The sequence below is a fragment of the Hemitrygon akajei genome, chromosome 12, assembly GCF_048418815.1.
Source record: "Hemitrygon akajei chromosome 12, sHemAka1.3, whole genome shotgun sequence".
NCBI classification, from domain to species: domain Eukaryota; kingdom Metazoa; phylum Chordata; class Chondrichthyes; order Myliobatiformes; family Dasyatidae; genus Hemitrygon; species Hemitrygon akajei.
Genome location: NC_133135.1, coordinates 841,660 through 864,560, shown reverse-complemented (window position 1 = coordinate 864,560; position 22,901 = coordinate 841,660). Strand labels below are relative to the sequence as shown.

At 44.4% G+C, this 22,901-nt stretch overlaps 1 protein-coding gene across 2 annotated transcripts in view; it reads left to right on the top strand.

Annotated features, from left to right (window-relative positions):
* Nucleotides 1-22,901, top strand: part of olfm3a (olfactomedin 3a) — a 68,427-nt gene that overhangs the window by 34,414 nt on the left and 11,112 nt on the right. Inside the window, exons 3-4 of one of the 2 annotated variants that reach the window (XM_073062461.1) lie at nucleotides 1,740-1,895; nucleotides 14,127-14,346. In XM_073062461.1, the coding sequence (XP_072918562.1) occupies nucleotides 1,740-1,895; nucleotides 14,127-14,346 (376 nt within the window). The remainder of the gene's footprint in view (nucleotides 1-1,739; nucleotides 1,896-14,126; nucleotides 14,347-22,901) is intronic. The other variant, XM_073062462.1, reaches the window with a different exon arrangement.

Below are 22,901 nucleotides of genomic sequence, written 5' to 3'. Positions count from 1 at the left end.
GAATATAACAGCAAGGATGTGATGTTGAGGCTCTTTAAGGCACTTGCGAGACCACACTTGGAGTACTGTGTGCAGTTTTGGGCTCCTTATTTTAGAAAGGATATACTGACATTAGAGAGGGCTCAGAGAAGATTCACGAGTATGATTCCAGGAATGAAAGGGTTACCGTATGGGGAACGTCTGGCAGTTCTTGGGCTGTATTCACTGGAGTTCAGGAGAATGAGGGAGGAATTCATAGAAACATTCTGAATGTTAAGAGGCCTAAACAGATTAGATATGGCAAAGTTATTTCCTATGGTAGGGGAGTCTATGACAAGAGGGCACAACTTCAGGATTGAAGAACGTCCATTTAGAACAGAGATGCAGAGAAATTACTTTTGTCAAAGGGAAGTAAATCTGTGAAATTTGTTGCCACGAGCAGCTGTGGAGGGTAAGTCATTGGGAGGATTGAAGGCAGAGATAGATAGGTTCTTGATTAACTAGGGCATCAAAGGGTATGGGGAGAAGGCAGGGTAATGGAAATGATTGGAAGAATTGGATCACCCCATGATTGAATGGCAGAGCAGACTCAATGGGCCAAATGGCCTACTTCTGCTCCTATATCTTATGGTCAGGCAGCTTCTGTGAAGAGGGAAGCAGAATGAATACTTCACATCCGAAACCCTTTGTCAAACTGGGAGTGAGCTCAAGCAAAGTTCCACTGAAGGGTCCTCAACCCACAATGTTAAACTATTTCTCAGCCCTCAGATCCTGCCACTTAGTTGTTTCCAGCATTTTCTGTGTAATGTCCTGGTTAAGATTTCCACTGCTATGCTGTGAGATAGTTTATATTATCAGTTTACTGTAGAAGCAGTGTGCCACGCTGTAAAGTATGTTTTGGCTTCTGCTAAGAAAGGGAAACATGTTGTCCAACTTAGGAATTTGTGTCAGCCAATCAGGATTGTGGGCTGTGAGGGAAGGTTCCAGAGAGCTGTGTCAAAGAGTTTTCTGAAGGACAGTAGTCTGGTTTGGGGTCTTTTGCCATGAGCTGCGGAGTGGGACAGAAGAAAAGATGCCAGTGAATGCTATGGGGAGAGAGTGCCCATAGCTGGAAATGCTTTGTGCAGATGAATGTCTCCAAAGAGGAGGGCAGATACTCCTGAGAGAGAGCCAGTTTGTTCGAGGTGGCCAGTTTGTTCAAGATGGCCTGTTCATTCAAGAGGACCTGTTCGTTCGAAGGAAGTTCTGACTATGGCAGGTGCTTTCACACAGACTGTGAGTACGGCACCATGAGTTACGGCTATATCCAGCTTTGAAAGAGACAAGCTCCAATGGTCATGTGCACATTTAGACTGGTCTAACTGTAATTGTGTCTTTTATTTATTTTCTTTTTCATTTTCTTTCTTTTAATAATTGTTTGATAAAGCTGAAATCAGTAAATACAACTTCCTTTATAATTTTATGCTGTGTACAATCTGTATTTTCTTGCCAATGGGTTATTGTTTATGGGCAGTAGTTCCACAGTATTCACTCAAATCAAGGTTTCTTTAATCACAACATCACTATGTTCCTGTCTGGTTAAACCCCCAAATTGTACCAATGTTAGCTATATATTGTTTATGAAAGGTGGCCTTCTCACCGCTGAGTCACGTGGCTGTTAGCGAAGTTAGCTAACGAGCCTAGTTTGTACATGAGCCTGGTGAGTGGGTTACAGCAGATTTCCAGCAATTGCAGTTGTTTGATTTGCAGCTTGTGTTTAGGTGCAGAACATGTCTCAATCTATTGAAGTTCTGAATCTGAGGACTCAAAGGGATTTCCAGTACGTCTTGAAAATGGAGACTCAAGTGAAAGGAATGAAGGGGCAGTTCCGGCAAATTGAGGACAATCGGAAGAGTCTGTTGTCAAAACACTTCCAGGTATGACAGACACTTCATGCTGAAACAAAGAGGTGGTCAATAGAAGACAGAGGGTGGCAGTTGAGGGGGTGTTATTCTGGCTGGAGGTCCATGACCAATGGTGTTCTATAGAGATCAGTGCTGGATCCTCTGTTTTTATGATAATTATAAATGAGCTGGATATACTACAAGCTGGGGAGTAAGTGCAGATGGCACAATAATTGGAGTTGTGGATAGTGAAGAAGGTAGTCAAAGGATACAGCAGGGCATTGATCAGTTGGAAATATGGCAGATGGAGTTTAATCCAGGCAAGGGTGAGTTGTGCTCTTTTGGAGGTCAGATGTAAGAATAATATACAGAGGGATCTTGGGAAGCAAGTCCCTTATTCCATGAATATGGCAATAAAAGAGGATAGGGCAGCAAAGAGCGGCAGATGGCATTGTTGCTTTCATTGACTGGGGCATTAAGTATAAAAGTTGGGGGTTCATGTTGGATGAGGCATTGAGTAAAAGAGTCAAGAGGTCATGCTGCACCTGTACCACATGTTGCACCATGTTGCACCACATGTGGCCGTTCCCATCAACAATAAGTATACCGTTTTGGATACTGTTGGTGGGGATGACCTACCAGGAACAAGTTGCAGTAGTCCTGCCTCTGGCACTGAGGTTGGACCCTCGACTAGGAAGGGGAGGAGGGAAGAGAAGAGAGTGGTAGTGATGGGGGATTCTATAGTCAGGGGGCAGTTAGGCAATTTTGTGGGGAAGATCGGGAGACTCGGATGGTATGTTGCCTCCCTGGTGCCAGGGTCCGGGACATCTCAGATCAGGTGCAGATTATTCTCAAGAGGGAGGGCAAGAACCCAGATGTTGTGGTCCGTGTAGGGACCAACGATGTGGGTAGGATGAGTGAGGGGGTCCTGCGTAGTGAGTTCAGGGAGTTAGGTGTGAAGCTGAAGGGCAGGACCTACAGGGTAACAATCTCGGGATTGCTACCTGTGCCACGTGCGAGTGAGGCAAGGAACAGAAGGAATATACAGATTAATACGTGGCTGAGAGGATGGTGCAGGAGGGAGGGCTTCAGGTTTTTAGATAATTGGGCTTTGTTCCAGGGAAGGTGGGATCTGTTCCGAAGGGACAGTTTACACCTGAACTGGAGCGGTACTAACATTCTTGCAGGAAAGTTTGCTAGTGCTGCTCGGGGGGTTTAAACTAAATTTGCAGGGGGCAGGGATCCAGAATGTGAGAGAGGATAGCGAGATAAAGAATAAAGGACAGGTGGGGACTACACGGTTCCGGAATATTAAGTGTGTAGTAGAGAAAGGTGAGGCGGAACAAGTGATAAGGCGGACACATGTACAGATGGATGGTCTGATGGAACATGGAGTTAAATGTGCAGAAAGAATAAGTAAATTTAGGAAAGACAACAAAATTCAAGGGGCGTATAGCCCGATGGGAGTTCGGGGAGCTGGGTTAAGCACAATAGGTAGCGATTTAAACAGAGAGAGGAGAAATGGGCTAAAAATTCTATATCTGAATACACGAAGTGTCAGAAATGTCAGGATGAGCTTGAAGCTCAGGTGCGAATGGGTAACTATGATGTTGTTGGGATAACGGAGACATGGCTGCAGGGAGATCAGACCTGGGAAATGAATGTACAAGGGTATACGTGCTATCGTAGGGACAGAAATGTGGGCAGAGGGGGTGGGGTGGCCCTGTTGCTGAGGAATGAGATTCAGTCCTTTGCAAGGGGGGACATAGGATCAGGAGAAGTAGAGTCTGTGTGGATAGAACTGAGGAACAGTAAGGGCAAAAGGACCCAAATGGGTGTTGTCTACAGGCCACCAAACAGTAGCATGGATATTGGGTGCAAGTTGAATAGGGAGTTAACATTGGCATGTGGCAAAGGTAATGTCGCAGTAGTTATGGGGGATTTCAACATGCAGGTGAACTGGGAGAATCAGGTTGGTGCTGGACCCCAGGATAGGGAGTTTGTAGAGTGCCTACGGGATGCATTCTTGGAACAGCTTGTACGGGAGCTGACCAGGGACAAGGCTATTCTGGATTTAGTGTTGTGTAATGAACAGGATTTGATAAGCGATCTTGAAGTAAAGGAGCCATTAGGAGGTAGTGACCATAATATGATAAGTTTTTATCTGAAACTTGAGAAAGATAAGGGCAGATCGGAGGTGTCAGTGTTGCAGTTGAACAAAGGAGACGATGGAGCCATGAGGGAGGAGCTGGCCAAAGTTATCTGGATGGATATCCTAGCAGAAAAGACAGTGGAACAGCAATGGCAGGTATTCTTGGGAATAATGCACAAGGTGCAAAATCAGTTCATCCCCCGGAGAAGGAAGGATTCAAAGGGGGGAAAGCGGCCACAGTGGTTGACAAAGGAAGTCAGAGATTGCATAGCATTAAAAAAAAAGGAAGTATGACAGAGCTAAGGTGAGTGGGAGGACAGATGATTGGGAAGTTTTTAAGGAACAACAGAACTTAACTAAAAAGGCAATACAGGGAGAAAAAATGAGGTACGAACGCAAGCTAGCCAGGAATATAAAGGAGGATAGCAAAAGCTTTTTTAGGTATGTGAAGAGAAAGAAGATAGTTAAGAACAATGTTGGGTCCTTGAAGAATGAATTGGATGAAATTGTTATGGGAAACAGAGAAATGGCAGAAGAATTTGATAAGTACTTTAGATCCGTCTTCACTAGAGAAGACACAAGCAATCTCCCAGATGTATGGATGGGCCAAGGACATAGGGTAACAGAGGAAATGAAACAGATTGACATTAGGAAGGAAACGGTGATGAGTAGACTGATGGGACTGAAGGCTAGCAAATCCCCAGGTCCAGATGGTCTGCATCCTAGGGTACTAAAGGAGGTGGCTCTGGAAATTGCGGATGCATTGGTAATCATTTTCCAATGTTCCTTAGATTCAGGATCAGTTCCTGAGGATTGGAGAATGGCTAATGTTATCCCACTTTTTAAGAAAGGAGGGAGGGAGAAATCAGAGAACTATCATCCTGTCAGCCTAACATCAGTAGTGGGGAAGATGCTAGAGTTCATTATTAAAGATGAAATAGTGGCATATCTAGATAGCAGTGATAGGATTGGGCCGAGCCAGCATGGATTTACCAAGGGCAAATCATGCTTGACTAATCTATTGGAGTTTTTCGAGGATGTAACCAGGAAGTTAGACAAGGGAGATCCAGTGGATGTAGTGTACTTCGATTTTCAGAAGGCATTTGATAAGGTCCCACATAGAAGACTGGTGGGCAAAATCAGAGCTCATGGCATTGGTGGGAAGATATTGACATGGATAGAAAACTGGTTGGCAGATAGAAAGCAAAGGGTAGCGGTGAATAGGTGTTTCTCGGAATGGCAGGTGGTGACTAGTGGGGTGCCACAGGGCTCGGTATTGGGACCACAGCTGTTTACGATTTACATCAACGATTTAGATGAAGGCATTGAGAATAACATCAGCAAGTTTGCTGGTGATACTAAGCTGGGTGGCAGTGTGACATGGGATGAGGATGTTAGGAGAATTCAGGGTGACTTGGATTGGCTGAGTGAGTGGGCAGATACTTGGCAGATGACGTTTAATGTGAATAAGTGTGAGGTTATCCACTTTGGGAGTAAGAACAGGAAGGCAGATTATTATCTGAACGGTGTAGAGTTAGGTAAAGGAGAAATACAAAGAGATCCAGGAGTCCTTGTTCATCAGTCACTGAAGGTGAATGAGCAAGTGCAGCAGGCAGTGAAGAAGGCTAATGGAATGTTGGCCTTTATTACAAAGGGAATTGAGTACAAGAGCAAGGAAATCCTTTTGCATTTGTACAGGGCCCTGGCGAGACCACACCTGGAGTATTGTGTACAGTTTTGGTCTCCAGGGTTAAGGAAGGACATCTTGGCTGTAGAGGAAGTGCAGCGTAGATTCACAAGGTTAATTCCTGGGATGTCTGGACTGTCTTACACAGAGAGGTTAGAGAGACTGGGCTTGTACACGCTGGAATTAAGGAGATTGAGAGGGGATCTGATTGCAACATATAAGATTATTAAGGGATTGGACAAGATAGAGACAGGAAATATGTTCCAGATGCTGGGAGAGTCCAGTACCAGAGGGCATGGTTTGAGAATAAGGGGTAGGTCATTTAGGACAGAGTTAAGGAAAAACTTCTTCTCCCAGAGAGTTGTGGGGGTCTGGAACGCACTGCCTCGGAAGGCAGTGGAGGCCAATTCTCTGGATGCTTTCAAGAAGGAACTAGATAGGTATCTTATGGATAGGGGAAATCAAGGGATATGGGGACAAGGCAGGAACCGAGTATTGTTAGTAGATGATCTGCCATGATCTCAGAATAGCAGTGCAGTCTTGAAGGGCCAAATGGTCTACTTCTGCACCTATTGTCTATTGTCTGTATAAAGTTTAGGTTAGGCAGCATTTGGAATATTGTGTGCTGTTCTGTTCACCCCATTACAGCAAGCATGTGGAAGGTTTGGAGAGGGTATGGAAGAGATTTACCAGGATGCTGCTTGGATTAGGGGGTTTGAGAGGTTGGACAAACTTGGATTGCTTTCTCTGGAGAATTGTAGGCTAAAGGAAAAGCTGATAGAAATATACTAAATTATGAGAGGCAGAGGGTAAATAGTCATTCTCACAAATTCCAAAGGGCATAGATTTAAAGGAGATTTCTGAGGACAGTTTGGTGGGGGTTGGGAATATTCAGGCAAGGGAGCTGGTGGAAGCAGATACAATAAGAATGTAAGACAGAGGAGCAGAATTAGTCCATTCAGTCCAATGAGCCTGCTCCACCATTCTATCATGGCTGATTTACTAGCCCTCTCAACCCTATTCTAGAAACATAGAAGAAACATTGAAAACCTACAGCACAATACAGGCTCTTCAGCCCACAAAGTTGTGTCGAACATGTCCCTACCTTAGAAATTACTAGGTTTACCCATAGCCCTCTATCTTACTAAGCTCCATGTACCTATCCAAAAGTCTCTTAAAAGACCCTATCGTATCTGCCTCCACCACCGTTGACAGCAGCACATTCCACGTACTCACCACTCTCTGCATAAAAAACTTACCCCTGACATTTGCTCTGTACCTTCTCCCCAGCACCTTAAACCTGTGTCTTCTTGTAGCAGTCATTTCAGCCCTGGGAATAAGCCTCTGACTATCCACACAATCAATGCCTCTCATCATCTTATACACCTCTATCAGGTCACCTCCTATCCTCTGTTGCTCCAAGGAGAAAAGGCTGAGTTCACTCAACCTGTCTTCATAAGGCATGCTCCCCAATCCAGGTAACATCCTTGTAAATCTCCTCTGCACCCTTTCTATGGTTTCCACATCCTTCTTGTAGTGAGGCGACCAGAACTTTTGCCTTCTCCCCATAACTTTTGATACCGACTAATCAAGAACCTACCAACCTCCACTTTAAATACACTCAATAACTTGTCCTCCACAGCAATGAATTCCACAAATTCACCACCCTCTGGCTAGAGAAATTCATCCTCAACTTTGATCTAAATGGACATCTCTCGAGTGAAAGACTGTGCCCACTGGTCCTAGACTAAACCCCACTATAGGAAATATTCTCTCCCCATCCACTCTATCCAGACCTTTCAATATTTTATAGGTTTCAGTAAGATTCCCCCTCATTCTTATAGACTCCAGCCAGTACTGATATAAAGTCATCAAATGTTCCTCTTATATTAACCTTTTCATTACTTTAATCATTCTCATGAACTTTCTCTGTACACTCTCCAATCTTCTCTCAACTTTTTCTTAGTTAAGGGGCCCAAAACTGCTCATAATAGATAGATAGATAGATACTTTATTCATCCCCATGGGGAAATTCAACTTTTTCTCCAATGTCCCATACACTTATTGTAGCAAAACTAATTACATACAATACTTAACTCAGTAAAAATATGATATGCATCTAAAATCACCCTCTCAAAAAGCATTAATAAATAGCTTTTAAAAAGTTCTTAAGTAGTTTACTTAAATACACTGAGTCCTAACCCCGGCACTTTAACATATCTTACTCCTGGCGGTTGAATTGTAAAGCCGAATGGCATTGGGGAGTATTGATCTCTTCATCCTGTCTGAGGAGCATTGCATCGATAGTAACCTGTCGCTGAAACTGCTTCTCTGTCTCTGGATGGTGCTATGTAGAGGATGTTCAGGGTTTTCCATAATTGACCGTAGCCTACTCAGCGCCCTTCGCTCTGCTACCGATGTTATACTCTCCAGTACTTTGCCCACGACAGAGCCCGCCTTCCTTACCAGCTTATTAAGACGTGAGGCGTCCCTCTTCTTAATGCTGCCTCCCCAACACGCCACCACAAAGAAGAGGGCGCTCTCCACAACTGACCTATAGAACATCTTCAGCATCTCACTACAAACTGAAAGTGTGATCTGACCAATCTCTTATGAAGCCTCAGCATTACATCTTTGCTTTTGCATTCTAGTCTCAAATTGAATGCTAATAATGCATTTGTCTTCCATACCACCAACTCAACCTGAAAATAAACCTTCAGGGAATCCTGAACAAGGACTCCAATGTCCCTTTGCACCCGATTTTTGAATTTTTTCTTCAATTAGAAAATAGTCTATGCCATTTTTCCTCCAAGGAAAGTGTATGACCATACACTTCCCTACACTATATTCCATCTGACACTTATTTGCCCATTCTCCTAATCTTCCCAATTCCTTCTGCAGACTCCCTGCTTCCTCAACACTACTTGACCCTCCACCTGTCTTCATATCATCCGCAAACTTGGCCATAAAGCTATCAATTCCATCATCCAAGTCATTGACAAATAATATGTAAAGAAGTGGTCCCAACACCAAACCTTGTAAAACACCACTAGTTACGAACAGCCAATCCGAAAAGGCCTCCTTTATTCCCACTCTTTGTCTTGCACCAATCAGCCATTGCTCTATCCATCTTTCCTGTAATACCATGGGCTCTTATAGACTCCCACATTTTTCCAACCACTGAAGTCAGGCTAACTGGCCTATAATTTCCTTTGTTCTGCTTCCCTCCCTTCATGAAAAGTGGGGTGGGTGACATTTACAATTACTAGTCCTCTGGAACCATGCCAGAATCTAGTGATTCTTGAAAAATCATTACCAATGCCTCCACAATTTCTTCAGCTTCTTCTTTCAAACTCCTGGTGTGCCATCCACTTGGTCCATGGGACTTATGTACCTTCTGACCTTTCAGCTTCCCAAGCACCTCTCCTTAGGATTAACAACTACACTCACTTCTGCCTCCTGATACTCTCATATTTCTGGCATACTGTTGGTGTAGAAACATAGAAAATAGGTGCAGGAGTAGGCCATTCAGCCCTTCGAGCCTGCACCGCCATTCAGTATGTTCATGGCTGATCATCCAACTCAGAACCCTATACCTGCTTTCTCTCCGTACCCCCGATCCCTTTAGCCACAAGGGCCATATCTAACTCCCTCTTAAATATAGCCAATGAACTGGCCTCAACTGTTTCCTGTGGCAGAGAATTCCACAGATTCACCACTCTCTGTGTGAAGAAGTTTCTCCTCATCTCAGTCCTAAAAGGCTTCCCCTTTATCCTTAAACTGTGACCCCTCGTTCTGGACTTCCCCAACATCGGAAACAATCTTCCTGCATCTAGCCTGTCCAATCCCTTTAGAATTTTATACATTTCAATAAGATCCCCCCTCAATCTTCTTAATTCCAGTGAGTATAAGCCTAGTCAATCCAGTCTTTCTTCATATGAAAGTCCTGCCATCCCAGGAATCAATCTGGTGAACCTTCTTTGTACTCCCTCTATGGCAAGAATGTCTTTCCTCAGATTAGGGGATCAAAACTGCACACAATATTCTAGGTGTGGTCTCACCAAGGCCTTGTACAACTGCAGTAGAACCTCCCTACTCTTCTACTCGAATCCTCTTGCTATGAATGCCAACATATAATTCGCCTTTTTCACCGCCTGCTGTACCTGCATGCCCACTTTCAATAACTGGTGTACAATGACACCCAGGTTTCATTGCACCTCCCCTTTTCCTAAACGGCCACTATTCAGATAATGACCTGTTTTCCTGTTCTTGCCTCCAAAGTGGATAACCTCACATTTATCCACATTAAATTGCATCTGTCATGAATTTGCCAACTCACCTAACCTTTCCAAGTCACCCTGCATCCTCTTAGCATCCTCCTCACAGCTAACACTGCCGCCCAGCTTCGTGTCATCCGCAAACTTGGAGATGCTGCATTTAATTCCCTCGTCTAAATCATTAATATATATTGTAAACAACTGGGGTCCCAGCACTAAGCCTTGCAGTACCCCACTAGTCACTGCCTGCCATTCTGAAAAGGACCCATTTATTCCCACTCTTTGCTTCCTGTCTGCCAACCAATTCTCTATCCACATCAATACCATACCCCCAATAATGAATTAGCTAAGATAGACTGGCAAATGATACTTAAAGGGTTGACGGTGGATATGCAATGGCAAGCATTTAAAGATCGCATGGATGAACTACAACAATTGTTCATCCCAGTTTGGCAAAAGAATAAACCAGGGAAGGTAGTGCACCCGTGGCTGACAAGAAAAATTAGGGATAGTATCAAGTCCAAAGAATAAACATATAAATTAGCCTGAAAAAGCGGCACACCTGAGGACTGGGAGAAATTCAGAGTCCAGCAGAGGAGGACAAAAGGCTTAATTAGGAAAGGGAAAAAAGATTATGAGAGAAAGCTGGCAGGAAACATAAAAACTGACTGTAAAAGCTTTTATAGATATGTGAAAAGAAAAAGATTGGTCAAGACAAATGTAGGTCCTTTACAGTCAGAAACAGGTGAATTGATCATAGGGAACAAAGACATGGCAGTCCAATTGAATAACTACTTCGGTTCTGTCTTCACTAAGGAGGACATAAATAATCTTCCGGAAATAGTAAGGGACCGAGGGTCTAGTGAGATGGAGGAACTGAGGGAAATACATGTTAGTAGGGAAGTGGTGTTAGGTAAATTGAAGGGATTAAAGGCAGATAAATCCCCAGGGCCAGATGGTCTGCATCCCAGCGTGCTTAAGGAAGTAGCCCAAGAAATAGTGGATGCATTAGTGATAATTTTTCAAAAATCCTTAGATTCTGGATTAGTTCCTGAGGATTGGAGGGTGGCTAATGTAATCCCACTTTTTAAAAAAGGAGGAAGAGAGAAACCGGGGAATTATAGACTGGTTAGTCTGACATCGGTGGTGGGGAAAATGCTAGAGTCGGTTATCAAAGATGTGATAACAGCACATTTGGAAAGAGCTGAAATCATCGGACAAAGTCAGCATGGATTTGTGAAAGGAAAATCATGTCTGACGAATCTTATTAAATTTTTTGAAGATGTACCTAGTAGAGTGGATAGGGGAGAGCCAATGGATGTGGTATATTTAGATTTTCAAAAGGCTTTTGACAAGGTCCCACACAGGAGATTAGTGTCTAAACTTAAAGCACACGGTATTGGGGGTATGGTATTGATGTGGATAGAGAATTGGTTGGCAGACAGGAAGCAAAGAGTGGGAGTATACAGGACCTTTTCAGAATGGCAGGCAGTGACTAGTGGGGTACCGCAAGGCTCAGTGCTGGGACCCCAGTTGTTTACAATATATATTAAAGATTTAGACGAGGGAATTAAATGCAGCATCTCCATGTTTGCGGATGACATGAAGCTGGGCGGTGGTGTTAGCTGTGAAGAGGATGCTAAGAGGATGCAGGGTGACTTGGATAGGTTAGGTGAGTGGGCAAATTCATGGCAGATGCAATTTAATGTGGATAAATGTGAGGCTATCCACTTTGGTTGCAAGAACAGGAAACAGATTATTATCTGAACGGTGGCCGATTAGGAAAAGGGGAGGTGCAACGAGACCTGGATGTCATTGTACACCAGTCATTGAAGGTGGGCATGCAGGTACAGCAGGTGGTGAAAAAGGCAAATGGTATGTTGGCATTCATAGCAAAAGGATTTGAGTACAGGAGCAGGGAGGTTCTACTGCAGTTGTACAAGGCCTTGGTGAGACCGCACCTAGAATATTGTGTGCAGTTTTGGTCCCCTAATCTGAGGAAAGACATTCTTGCCATAGAGGGAGTACAGAGAAGGTTCACCAGATTGATTCCTGGGATGGCAGGACTTTCATATGAAGAAAGACTGGATCGACTAGGCTTATACTCACTGGAATTTAGAAGATTGAGGGGGGAAGTTAAGAGGAAGTTAGATATGGCTCTTGTGGCTAAAGGGATCAGGGGGTATGGAGAGAAAGCAGGAACAGGGTTCTGAGTTGGATGATCAGCCATGATCATACTGAATGGCGGTGCAGGCTCAAAGGGCCGAATGGCCTACTCCTGCACCTATTTTTTATGTTTCTATGTAATACCATGTGCTTTAAGTTTGCACACTTATCTCCTGTGTGGGACCTTGTCAAACGCCTTTTGAAAATCCAAATATACCACATCCACTGGCTCTCCCCTATCCACTCTACTAGTTACATCCTCAAAAAATTCTATAACATTCGTCAGGCATGATTTTCCTTTCACAACCTGCCTACTGCTACGCTGTCTAGTGGCCACCCATTCCCTTTCTGCCTGTGTAGCCTTTACCTGCGGTGTGGCCAACTCACTGAACGTGCTATTCACGACTTTCTCAGCATCGCGGATGCTCCAGTATGAATCCAATCGCAGCTCCAGACGCTCAATGCGGTCTGCCAGAAGCTGCAGCTGGACACATTTCCTGCACACATAGTCATCAGGGACACTGGAAGTATCCCTGATTTCCCACATGCTGCAGGATGAACAAACCATGGGGCCGATCTCAGTGGACTGAGCCTATCACTCCAGTTCCTATCCCTTTGCCAAATTAGTTTAAACCCTCCTCAACAACTCTAGCAAACCTGCCCACAAGGATATTAGTCCCCTTGGGTTCAGGTGTAACCCATCCCTTTTAGTACAGATCATATCTTCCATGGAAGAGATCCCAATGATCCAGAAATATGAACCCTGTCCCCTACACCAATTCTACAGCCATCCATTTATCTGCCAAATCATCCTGTTCTTACTCTCACTGGCGCGTAGCACAGGAAACAATCTAGAGATTACTAGCCTGGAAGTCCTGCTTTTCAGCTTTCAACCGAACTCCCTATTTTTTCCGCTTCAGAACCTCCTCTCATTTCCTACCTATGTTGTTGCTGCTAATATGGACCATGACTTCTGGCTGTTCACCCTCCCTCTTTAGAATGCTGTGGACCTGATCTGAGTCACCCTTGACCCTGGCACCAAGAAGGCAACATACCATCCAGGCGTTTTTATCACGTCCACAGATTTTCCAGGCTGCTCCCCTAGATATCTAATCCCCTATTATTACTGCTCTCCTCTTCTATCCCCTTCCCTTCTGAGCCACAGGCCTACTTGCTGCTGTTCTCCCAGGTAGGATGTTCCCCACAGCAGAAACCAAAATGGTAGACCTATTATAGAGGGAAATGGCTACAGGGGTACTCTGCCCTAGCTGCCATGACAGTCACCCAGGTACCTGCCTCCTGCAATTTAGGAGTGACTACCTCCCTATAGCTCCTATCTATCACCTCCTCATTCTTTCGTAAGGTCATCCAACTGCAGCTCCAGTTCCTTAACACATTCTCTAAGGAACTGCAGCTTAGTGCACCCGGTACAGATGTGATTATCTGGGAGATTGGAGTTCTCCCAAACTTTCCACATCTCGCACAAATAACATACCAGTACCTCTGAACACTAGCTAGGTAGTACCAGAAAAAAATAAACTTACTAGAAACTTTCTTGGAACCTCCACCTGTGCTTACCCAAGCTTGTTCTCACCTAAGTCTATTGAGCCAAAGCCAGATCAGTCTAACACTAGCACAATCACACTGTAACTGCTTCAACAATGTCCATTCTACTTAAATGTCCTTTCTTTTTATTTGACTCAAAAAAAGCTCATTCCTGATGAGACTTGCAGTTTTCAAAAGGCTCCCTGAGACAATATTGTTGTTTATGAGGGATTTAGGCAAACACGTGGACAGGTGGGGAATACAGGGATATAGACCATGTGCAAGCAAATGAGATTAGCTTAAACTGGCAGCAAGCTAGGAGTAGAATCAGAATCAGAATTAAATTCAATATCACTGACATCAGGCCAAAGAGCCTGTTGCTGATCAATGTTCCATGTTCTGTGTAAATCCGAGTGGCTGATTGTGACCTTTCTCAGGAGCTGAAGGAGAAGATGAAGGAGATGCTGCCATTAATTCCTGTGCTGGAACAATACAAAACAGACAGCAAGCTCATCCTACAGTTCAAAGAGGAGGTGAAGAACCTGTCAGCAGTTTTGACAGGAATCCAGGAGGAAATCGGGGCTTACGACTATGAAGAACTTCAGCACAGGGTGTTGAACCTGGAGGCCAGACTCCAAGACTGTGTGAAGAAACTCTGTGAGTTCACCTTTCTCTGTTGAAACCTGTGCTCATTGGTGAAGGGACCTAGCCAAGTACCATCACAGTAAACTGAGGATTGCATAGTCACAGAATCATAGAGTGTCTTAGTAGAGACACAATCCCTTGTACACTGACTCTTCATGATCCCATTTTGTTAGATCAGAAGGACATAAGACCTAGGAGCAGAATTAGGCCATTTGGCCCATCACCTATCAAGTTTTCTCTACCCTTCTGTCATGGCTAATTTATCAACCCACTCAACTCCATTCTCCTACCTTCTCCCCAGAACCTTTGAACCCCTGATTAATGAAGAACCTATCAATCTCTACTTTAAATATACCTAATGACTTGACCTGAACATCTGTCAGTGGCAAAGAAATCCAGAGATTCACCATCCTAAGGCTGAAGAAATGTATCCTCTTCTCTCTTCTGAGGCTACGTCAGCATCAAAAACATCATTTCCACAATCACTCTATCTAGACCTTTCAATATCCAATAGGTTTCAATGTGATTCCCCCCTCAGTCATTAAACCCCAGCGAGTACACACCCAGAGCCATCAAAAATAACTTGTATGTTAACCCTTGCATTCCCATAATCATTCTCGTGAACCTCCTCTGCAACCTCTCCAATGGGAACATATACTTCCATAGATAAAGGGCCCAAAACTGCTCACAGTACTCCAAGTATGGTCTGACCCATGCCTAATGAAACCTCAACATTACATCCTTGTTCTTATATTCAAATCCTCTTGAAATGGATGCTACATTCAATTTGACCACAAGACCATAAGATATAGGAGCAGAATTAGATCATTCGGCCCATCAAGTCTGCTCTACCATTTCATCATGGCTATCTATTTCCCCTCTCAATCCCAATCTCCTGCCTTCTCCCTGTATCCTTTCATGCCCCGATTAATCAAAAATATATCAACCTCTGCTTTAAATATGCTCAATGACTTGGCCTCCAAAGCTGCCTGTGGCAATGAATTGCAGATTCACCACTCTCTGGCTAAAGCAATTCCTTCTCTTCTCCATTCTAAAAGGACACCCCTGTATTCTGAGGCTGTGTCCTCTGGTCTGAGACTCTTCCACCAAAGGAAACATTGTCTCCACATCCACTCCATTGATGCTTTTCAACATTCGATAGGTTTCAGTGAGGTCACCCTACTTTCTTCTGAATTCCAGTGAGTAGAGGCCCAGAGCCATCAAACACTCCTCATGCGACAAGCCTTTCAAACCTGGAATCATTTTCACGAACCTCCTGTGAACCATCTCCAATGTAAGCACATCCTTTCTTGAGATGAGGCGAGGTAGGTTTAACTGTGTTAATTGCACAAAGGAAGTAGTACGTGTGTGAGGCCAGTTTTCTGAGCTTGGTGTCAGATGTGGGAGGTCCTGGAGTCTCCCAGCCTTCCAGATGGCCTTATCTGCACTCAGTGTGTCAAGCTGCAGCTCCTGAGGGACCGCGTTAGGGAACTGGAGATGTAGGTCGATGCCCTTCGCCTGGTCAGGGAGAACGAGAAGGTGATAGAAAGTAGTTAGATGCAGGTAGTCACACCGAGGCCACTGGAGACAGACAAGTGGGTCACAGTCAGGAGGGGGAACATAGAACATAGAATAGTACAGCACATTAACAGGCCCTTCGGCCCACAATGTTGTGCTGACCCTCAAACCCTGCCTCACATATAACCCCCCACCTTAAATTCCTCCATATACCTGTCTAATAGTCTCTTAAACTTCACTATTGTGTCTGCCTCCACCACTGACTCAGGCAGTGCATTCCACGCATCAACCTCTCTCTGAGTGAAAAACCTTGCTCTAATATCCCCCTTGAACTTCCCTCTCCTTACCTTAAAGCCATGTCTTCTTGTACTGAGCAGTGGTGCCCTGGGGAAGAGGCACTGGCTGTCCACTCTGTCTATTCCTCTTAATATCTTGTACACCTCTATCATGTCTCCTCTCATCCTCCTTCTCTCCAAAGAGTAAAGCCCTAGCTCCCTTAATCTCTGATCATAATCCATACTCTCTAAACCAGGCAGCATCCTGGTAAATCTCCTCTGTACCCTTTCCAATGCTTCCACATCCTTTCCTATAGTGAGGCGACCAGAACTGGACACAGTACTCCAAGTGTGGCCTAACTAGAGTTTTATAGAGCTGCCTCATTACATCGTGTCTCTTAAACTCTATCCCTGGCTTATGAAAGCTAACACCCCATAAGCTTTCTTAACTACCCTATCTACCTGTGAGGCAACCTTCACAGATCTGTGCACATGTACCCCCAGATCCCTCTGCTCCTCCACACTAGCAAGTATCCTGCCATTTACTTTGTACTCTGCCTTGGAGTTTGTCCTTCCAAAGTGTACCACCTCACACTTATCCGGGTTGAACTCCATCTGCCACTGCTCAGCCCACTTCTGCATCCTATCAATGTCTCTCTGCAATCTTCGCCAATCCTCTACACCAGTGGTTCTCAACCTTTTTTTGGCCATGCCCCACCTAATCACCTCTAAAATCCTGATGCCCCCTGTGGTGATATATAATTCTTATTATTCAAAAAGTGAACTCCTATTCACCTGGAGGAAGCCTAAAAGACCATTAACTTGGTTTAAACAAGCTTCAAATTACCCCCCTGTGGGGCTCTACACTATCTACACCACCACCAACCTTTGTGTCATCTGCAAACTTGCCAACCCACCCTTCTAACCCCACATCCAGGTTGTTAATAAAAATCACAAAAAGTAGAGGTCCCAGAACAGATCCTTGTGGGACACCACTAGTCACAATCCTCCAATCTGAATGTACTCCCTCCACCACAACCCTCTGCCTTCTGCAGGGAAGCCAATTCTGAATCCACCTGGTCAAACTTCCCTGGATCCCATGCCTTCTGACTTTCTGAATAAGCTTACCATGTGGAACCTTGTCAAGTGCCTTACTAAAATCCATATAGATCACATCCACTGCACTATCCTCATCTCTAAGAATCTTTTCCAACAGCTTTCCCACCACAGACGTAAGGCTCACTGGTCTATAATTACCTGGACTATCCCTACTACCTTGGCCTCCCTCCAATCCTCTGGTACCATTCCTGTGGACAACATAAAGATCTTAGCCAGAGGTTCAGCAATCTCTTCCCTTACCTCATGGAGCAGCCTGGGGAATATTTTGTCAGGCCCTGGGGACTTATCCGTCCTAATGTATTTTAACAACTCCAACACCTCCTCTCCCTTAATATCAACATGCTCCAGAGCATCAACCTCACTCACATTGTCCTCACCGTCATCAAGTTCCCTCTCAGTGGTGAATACCGAACAGAAGTATTCATTGAGGACCTCGCTCACTTTCACAGCCTCCAGGCACATCTTCCCACTTTTATCTCTAATCGGTCCTACCTTTACTCCTGTCATCCTTTTGTTCTTCACATAATTGAAGAATGCCTTGGGGTTTTCCTTTACCCTACTCGCCAAGGCCTTCTCATGCCCCCTTCTTGCTCTTCTCAGCCCAATCTTAAGCTCCCTTCTTGCTACCTTATATTCCTCAATAGACCCATCTGATCCTTGCTTCCTAAACCTCATGTATGCTGCCTTCTTCCACCTGACTAGATTTACCACTTCATTTGTCACCCATCGTTCCTTCATCCTACCATTCTTTATTTTCATCACCGGGACAAATTTATCCCTAACATCCTGCAAAAGATCCTTAAACATCGACCACATGTCCATAGTACATTTCCCTGCAAAAACATCATCCCAATTCACACCCGCAAGTTCTAGCCTTATAGCCTATAATTTTTCCTTCTCCAATTAAAAATGTTCCCATCCTCTCTGATTCTATCCTTTTCCATGATAATGCTAAAGGTCAGGGAGCGGTGAATACTGTCTCCCAGATGCTCACCCACTGACTGATCTGTGACCTGACCCAGTTCATTACCTAATACTAGTTCTAGTATGGCATTCCCCCTAGTCGGCCTGTCAACATACTGTGACAGGAGTCCATCCTGGACACACTTAACAAACTCTGCCCCATCTAAACCTTGGAACTAAACAAGTGCCAATCAATATTAGGGAAGTTAAAGTCACCCATGATAACAACCCTGTTATTTTTGCACCTTTCCAAAATCTGCCTCGCAATCTGCTCCTCGGTATCTCTGCTGCTACCAGGGGGCATATAGAATACCCCCAGTAGAGTAACTGCTCCCTTCCTGTTCCTGACTTCTACCCATACTGATTCAAAAGAGGATCCTGCAACATTATCCACCCTTTTTGCAGCTGTAATAGTATCCCTGACCAGTAATGCCACCCCTCCTCCCCTTTCCCCCCCTCTCTCTATCCCTTTTAAAGCACTGAAATCCAGAAATATTGAGTATCCATTTCTGCCCTGGTGCCAGCCAAGTCACCATAATGGCCACTACATCCATGTATGTATCCAAGCTCTCAGTTCATCAACTTTGTTCCTGATGCTTCTTGCATTGAAGTACACACACTTTAGCCCTTCTACCTTAGTACCTTTACACCCTTTATTCTGCTTCTTTTTCATTAAAGCCTCTCTATATGTTACATCGGGCTTTACTCCATGCACTTCTTTCACTGCTCTTTCAGCAATTTCAGGGGAAGAGTCAGGTACTAGAGAGTACCCATGTGGCTGTACCCCATGACAATAAGTACTCCTGTTTGAGTACTGTTGGGGGGAACACCCTACCTAGGGGGAGCGACAGTGGCCATGCCTCTGGCACAGAGTCCGGCCTTATGGCTCAGAAGGGTATGGAAAGGAAAAGGAAGGCAGCAGTGATATGGGACTCTATAGTTAGGGGGTCAGACAGGCAATTCTGTGGATGCAGGAAAGAAACTCGGATGGTAGTTTGCCTCCCGGGTGCCAGGGTCTGGGATGTTTCAGATTGCATCCAAGATATCCTGCAGTGGGAAGGAGAACAGCCAGAGGTCGTGGTACATATTGGTACCAACGACATAGGTAGGAAAAGTGAAGAGGTCCTGAAAAAATTCTACAGGGAGTTGGGTAGGAAGTTGAGAAGCAAGACAGCAAAGGTGTAGTAATCTCAGGATTACTGCCTGTGTCACGCAACAGTGAGTATAGGAAGAGAGTGAGGTGAAGGATAAATGTGTGGCTGAGGGATTGGAGCAGGGGACGGGGATTCAGATTTCTGAATCATTGGAACCTCTTTTGGGGCAGGTGAGACCTGTACAAAAAGGACAAGTTACACTTGAATCCCAGGGGGACCAATATCCTGGCGGGGAGGTTTGCTAAGGCTACTGGGGAGAGTTTAAACGAGAATTGTTGGGGGGTGGGAACCGAACTGAAGAGACTGGGGAAGAGGAGGTTGGCTCACAAATAGAGAAAGCTTGTAAACAGTGCGAGAGGGAGGATAGGCAGGTGACAGAGAAGAGCTCAGACTGAAGGAGGCCATGGAGGGATTATCTACAGAGTCTCTGTGGGTAGAGGTTAAGAACAGGAAGGGGGTCAATAACTTTACCGGGTGTTTTTTATAGTCCGCCCAATAGTAACAGGGATATCAAGGAGCAGGTAGGGAAACAGATCCTGGAAAGGTGTAATAATAACAGAGTTGTTGTGATGGGAGATTATAATTTCCCAAATATCAATTGGCATCTCCCTAGAGCAAGGGTTTTAGATGGGGTGGAGTTTGTTAGGAGTGTTCAGGAAGGTTTCTTGACACAATATGCAGATAAGGCTTCAAGAGGAGAGGGTATACTTGATTTGTTATTGGAAAATGAACCTGGTCAGGTGTTAGATCTCTCAGTGGGAGAGCATTTTGGAGATAATGATCATAATTCTATCTCCTTTACAATAGCATTGGAGAGAGATAGGAACAGACAAATTTAAAAAGTGTTTAATTGGAGTAAGGGGAATTATGAGGCTATCAGGCAAGAAATTGGAAGCTTAAATTGGAAACAGATGTTTTCAGGGAAAAGTACAGAAGAAATGTGGCAAATGTTCAGGGGATATTTGTGTGGAGTTCTGCATAGGTGCATTCCAATGAGACGGAAGTTATGGTAGGGTACAGGAACCGTGGTGTACAAAGGCTGTAATAAATCTAGTCAAGTAGAAAAGAAAGGCTTACAAAAGGATCGGAAGATTATAAGGCTAACAGGAAGGAGCTTAAAAAGGAAATTAGGAGAGCCAGAAGGGGCCATGAGAAGGCCATGGTGGGCAGGATTAAGTTAAACTCCAAGGCATTCTACAAGTGTGTGAAGAGCAAGAGGATAAGACATGAAACAATAAGACCTATCAAGTGTGGCAGTGGGAAAGTACGTATGGAACCAGAGGAAACAGCAGAGGTACTTAGTGAATACTTCAGTATTCACTGTGAAAAAGGATATTGGTGATAGTAGTGATGACTTGCAGCAGACTGAAAAGCTTGAGTATGTAGATATTAAGAAAGAAGATGTGCTGGACCTTTTAGAAAGCATCAAGTTGGATAAGTCGCTGGGACTGGATGCGATGTACCCCAGGCTACTGTGGGAGATGAGGGAGGAGATTGCTGAGCCTCTGGCAATGATCTTTCCATCATCAATGGGGATGGGAGAGCTTCAGGAGGATTGAAGGGTTGTGGATGTTGTTTCTTTATTCAAAAAAGGAGGTAAAGATAGCCCAGGAAATTATAGGCCAGTGAGCCTTACCTCAGTGGTTGGTAAGTTGATGGAGAAGATCCTGAGAGGCAGGATTTATGAACATTTGGAGAGGTATAATATGATTAGGAATAGTCAGCATGGCTTTGTCAAGGACAAGTCATGCCTTATGAGCCTGATTGATTTTTTTGAGGATGTGACTAAACATATTGATGAAGGAAGAGCAGTAGATGTAGTGTATATGGATTTCAGCAAGGCATTTGATAAGGTACCCCATGCCAAGATTATTGGGAAAGTAAGGAGGCATGGGATCCAAGGGGACATTGCTTTGTGGATCTAGATCTGGCTTGCCCACAGAAGGCAAAGAGTGGTTATAGACTGGTCATATTCTGCACGGAGGTCCGTGACCAGTGGCATTCCTAAGGGATCTGTTCTGGGACCCTCACTCTTCGTGATTTATATAAATGACCTGGATGAGGAAGTGAAGAGATGGGTTAGCAAGTTTGCTGATGACACAAAGATTGGAGGTGTTGTGGATAGTGTGGAGGGCTGTCAGAGGTTACAGTGGGACATTGATGGGATGCAAAACTAGGCTAAGAAGTGGCAGATGGAGTTCAACCCAGATAAGTGTGAAGTGGTTCATTTTGGTAGGTCAAATATGATGGCAGAATATAGTATTAATGGCAAGACTCTTGGCATTGTGGAGGATCAGAGGGATCTTGGGGTCCGAGTCAATAGGACGCTCCAAGCAGCTGCGCATGTTGACTCTGTGATTAAGAAGGCATGCGGTGTATTGGCCTTCATCAATTGTGGAATTGAATTTAGGAGCCAAGAGGTAATGTTAAAACCATAGAACCATAGAACATTATAGCACAGTACAGGCCCTTCAGCCCTCCATGTTGTGCCGACCCATATAATCCTTTTAAAAAAAGTACTAAACCCACACTATACCATAACCCTCTATTTTTCTTTCATCCATGTGCCTGTCCAAGAGGGTCTTAAATACCCCTATTGTTTTAGCCTCCACCACCACCCCTGGCAAGTTATTCCAGGCACTCACAACCCTCTTGTGTAAAAAAACTTACCCCTGATGTCTCCCCTAAACTTCCCTCCCTTAATTTTGTACATATGTCCTATATGTTGCAGCTATATAGGACCCTGGTCAGACCCCACTTGGTGTACTGTGCTCAGTTCTGGTCACCTCACTACAGGAAGCATGTGGAAACCATAGAAAGGGCGAAGAGGAGATTTACAAGGATGTTGCCTGGATTGGGGAGCATGCCTTATGAGAATAGGTTGAGAGTTGAGTGAACTCAGCCTTTTCTCCTTGGAGCAATAGAGGATGAAGGGTGACCTGATAGAGGTGTATAAGATGATGAGAGGCATTGATCGTGTGGATAGTCAGAGGCTTATTCCCAGGGCTGAAATGATTGCCACAAGAGTACACAGGTTTAAGGTGCTGGGGAGTAGGTACAGAGGAGATGTCAGGGGTAAGTTTTTTATGCAGAGAGTGGTGAGTACGTGGATTGGGCTGCCAGCAACGGTGGTGGAGGCAGATACGATAGGATCTTTTAAAAGACTTTTGGATAGGTACATGGAGCTTAGTAAAATAAAGGGCTATGGGTAAGCCAAGTAATTTCTAAGGTTGGGACATGTTCGGCACAACTTTGTGGGCCAAAGGGTCTGTATTGTGCTGTAGGTTTTCTATGTTTCTTTGATAAGGGGCCCAAAACTGCTCTCAATAGTGTTCCATAAATTCTTTGCTTTTATGTTCTAGTCCCCTCGAAAAGAATACTAACATCACATTTGCCTTCCTCACCACCTTTATGAAAATTCCCAAATCCCTTTGCATCTCAGATTTTTGAATTTTCTCTTTATTTAGAAAATAGTCTATATAGAAACACAGAACACAGAAAACCTACAGCACAATACAGGCCCTTCAAACCACAATGC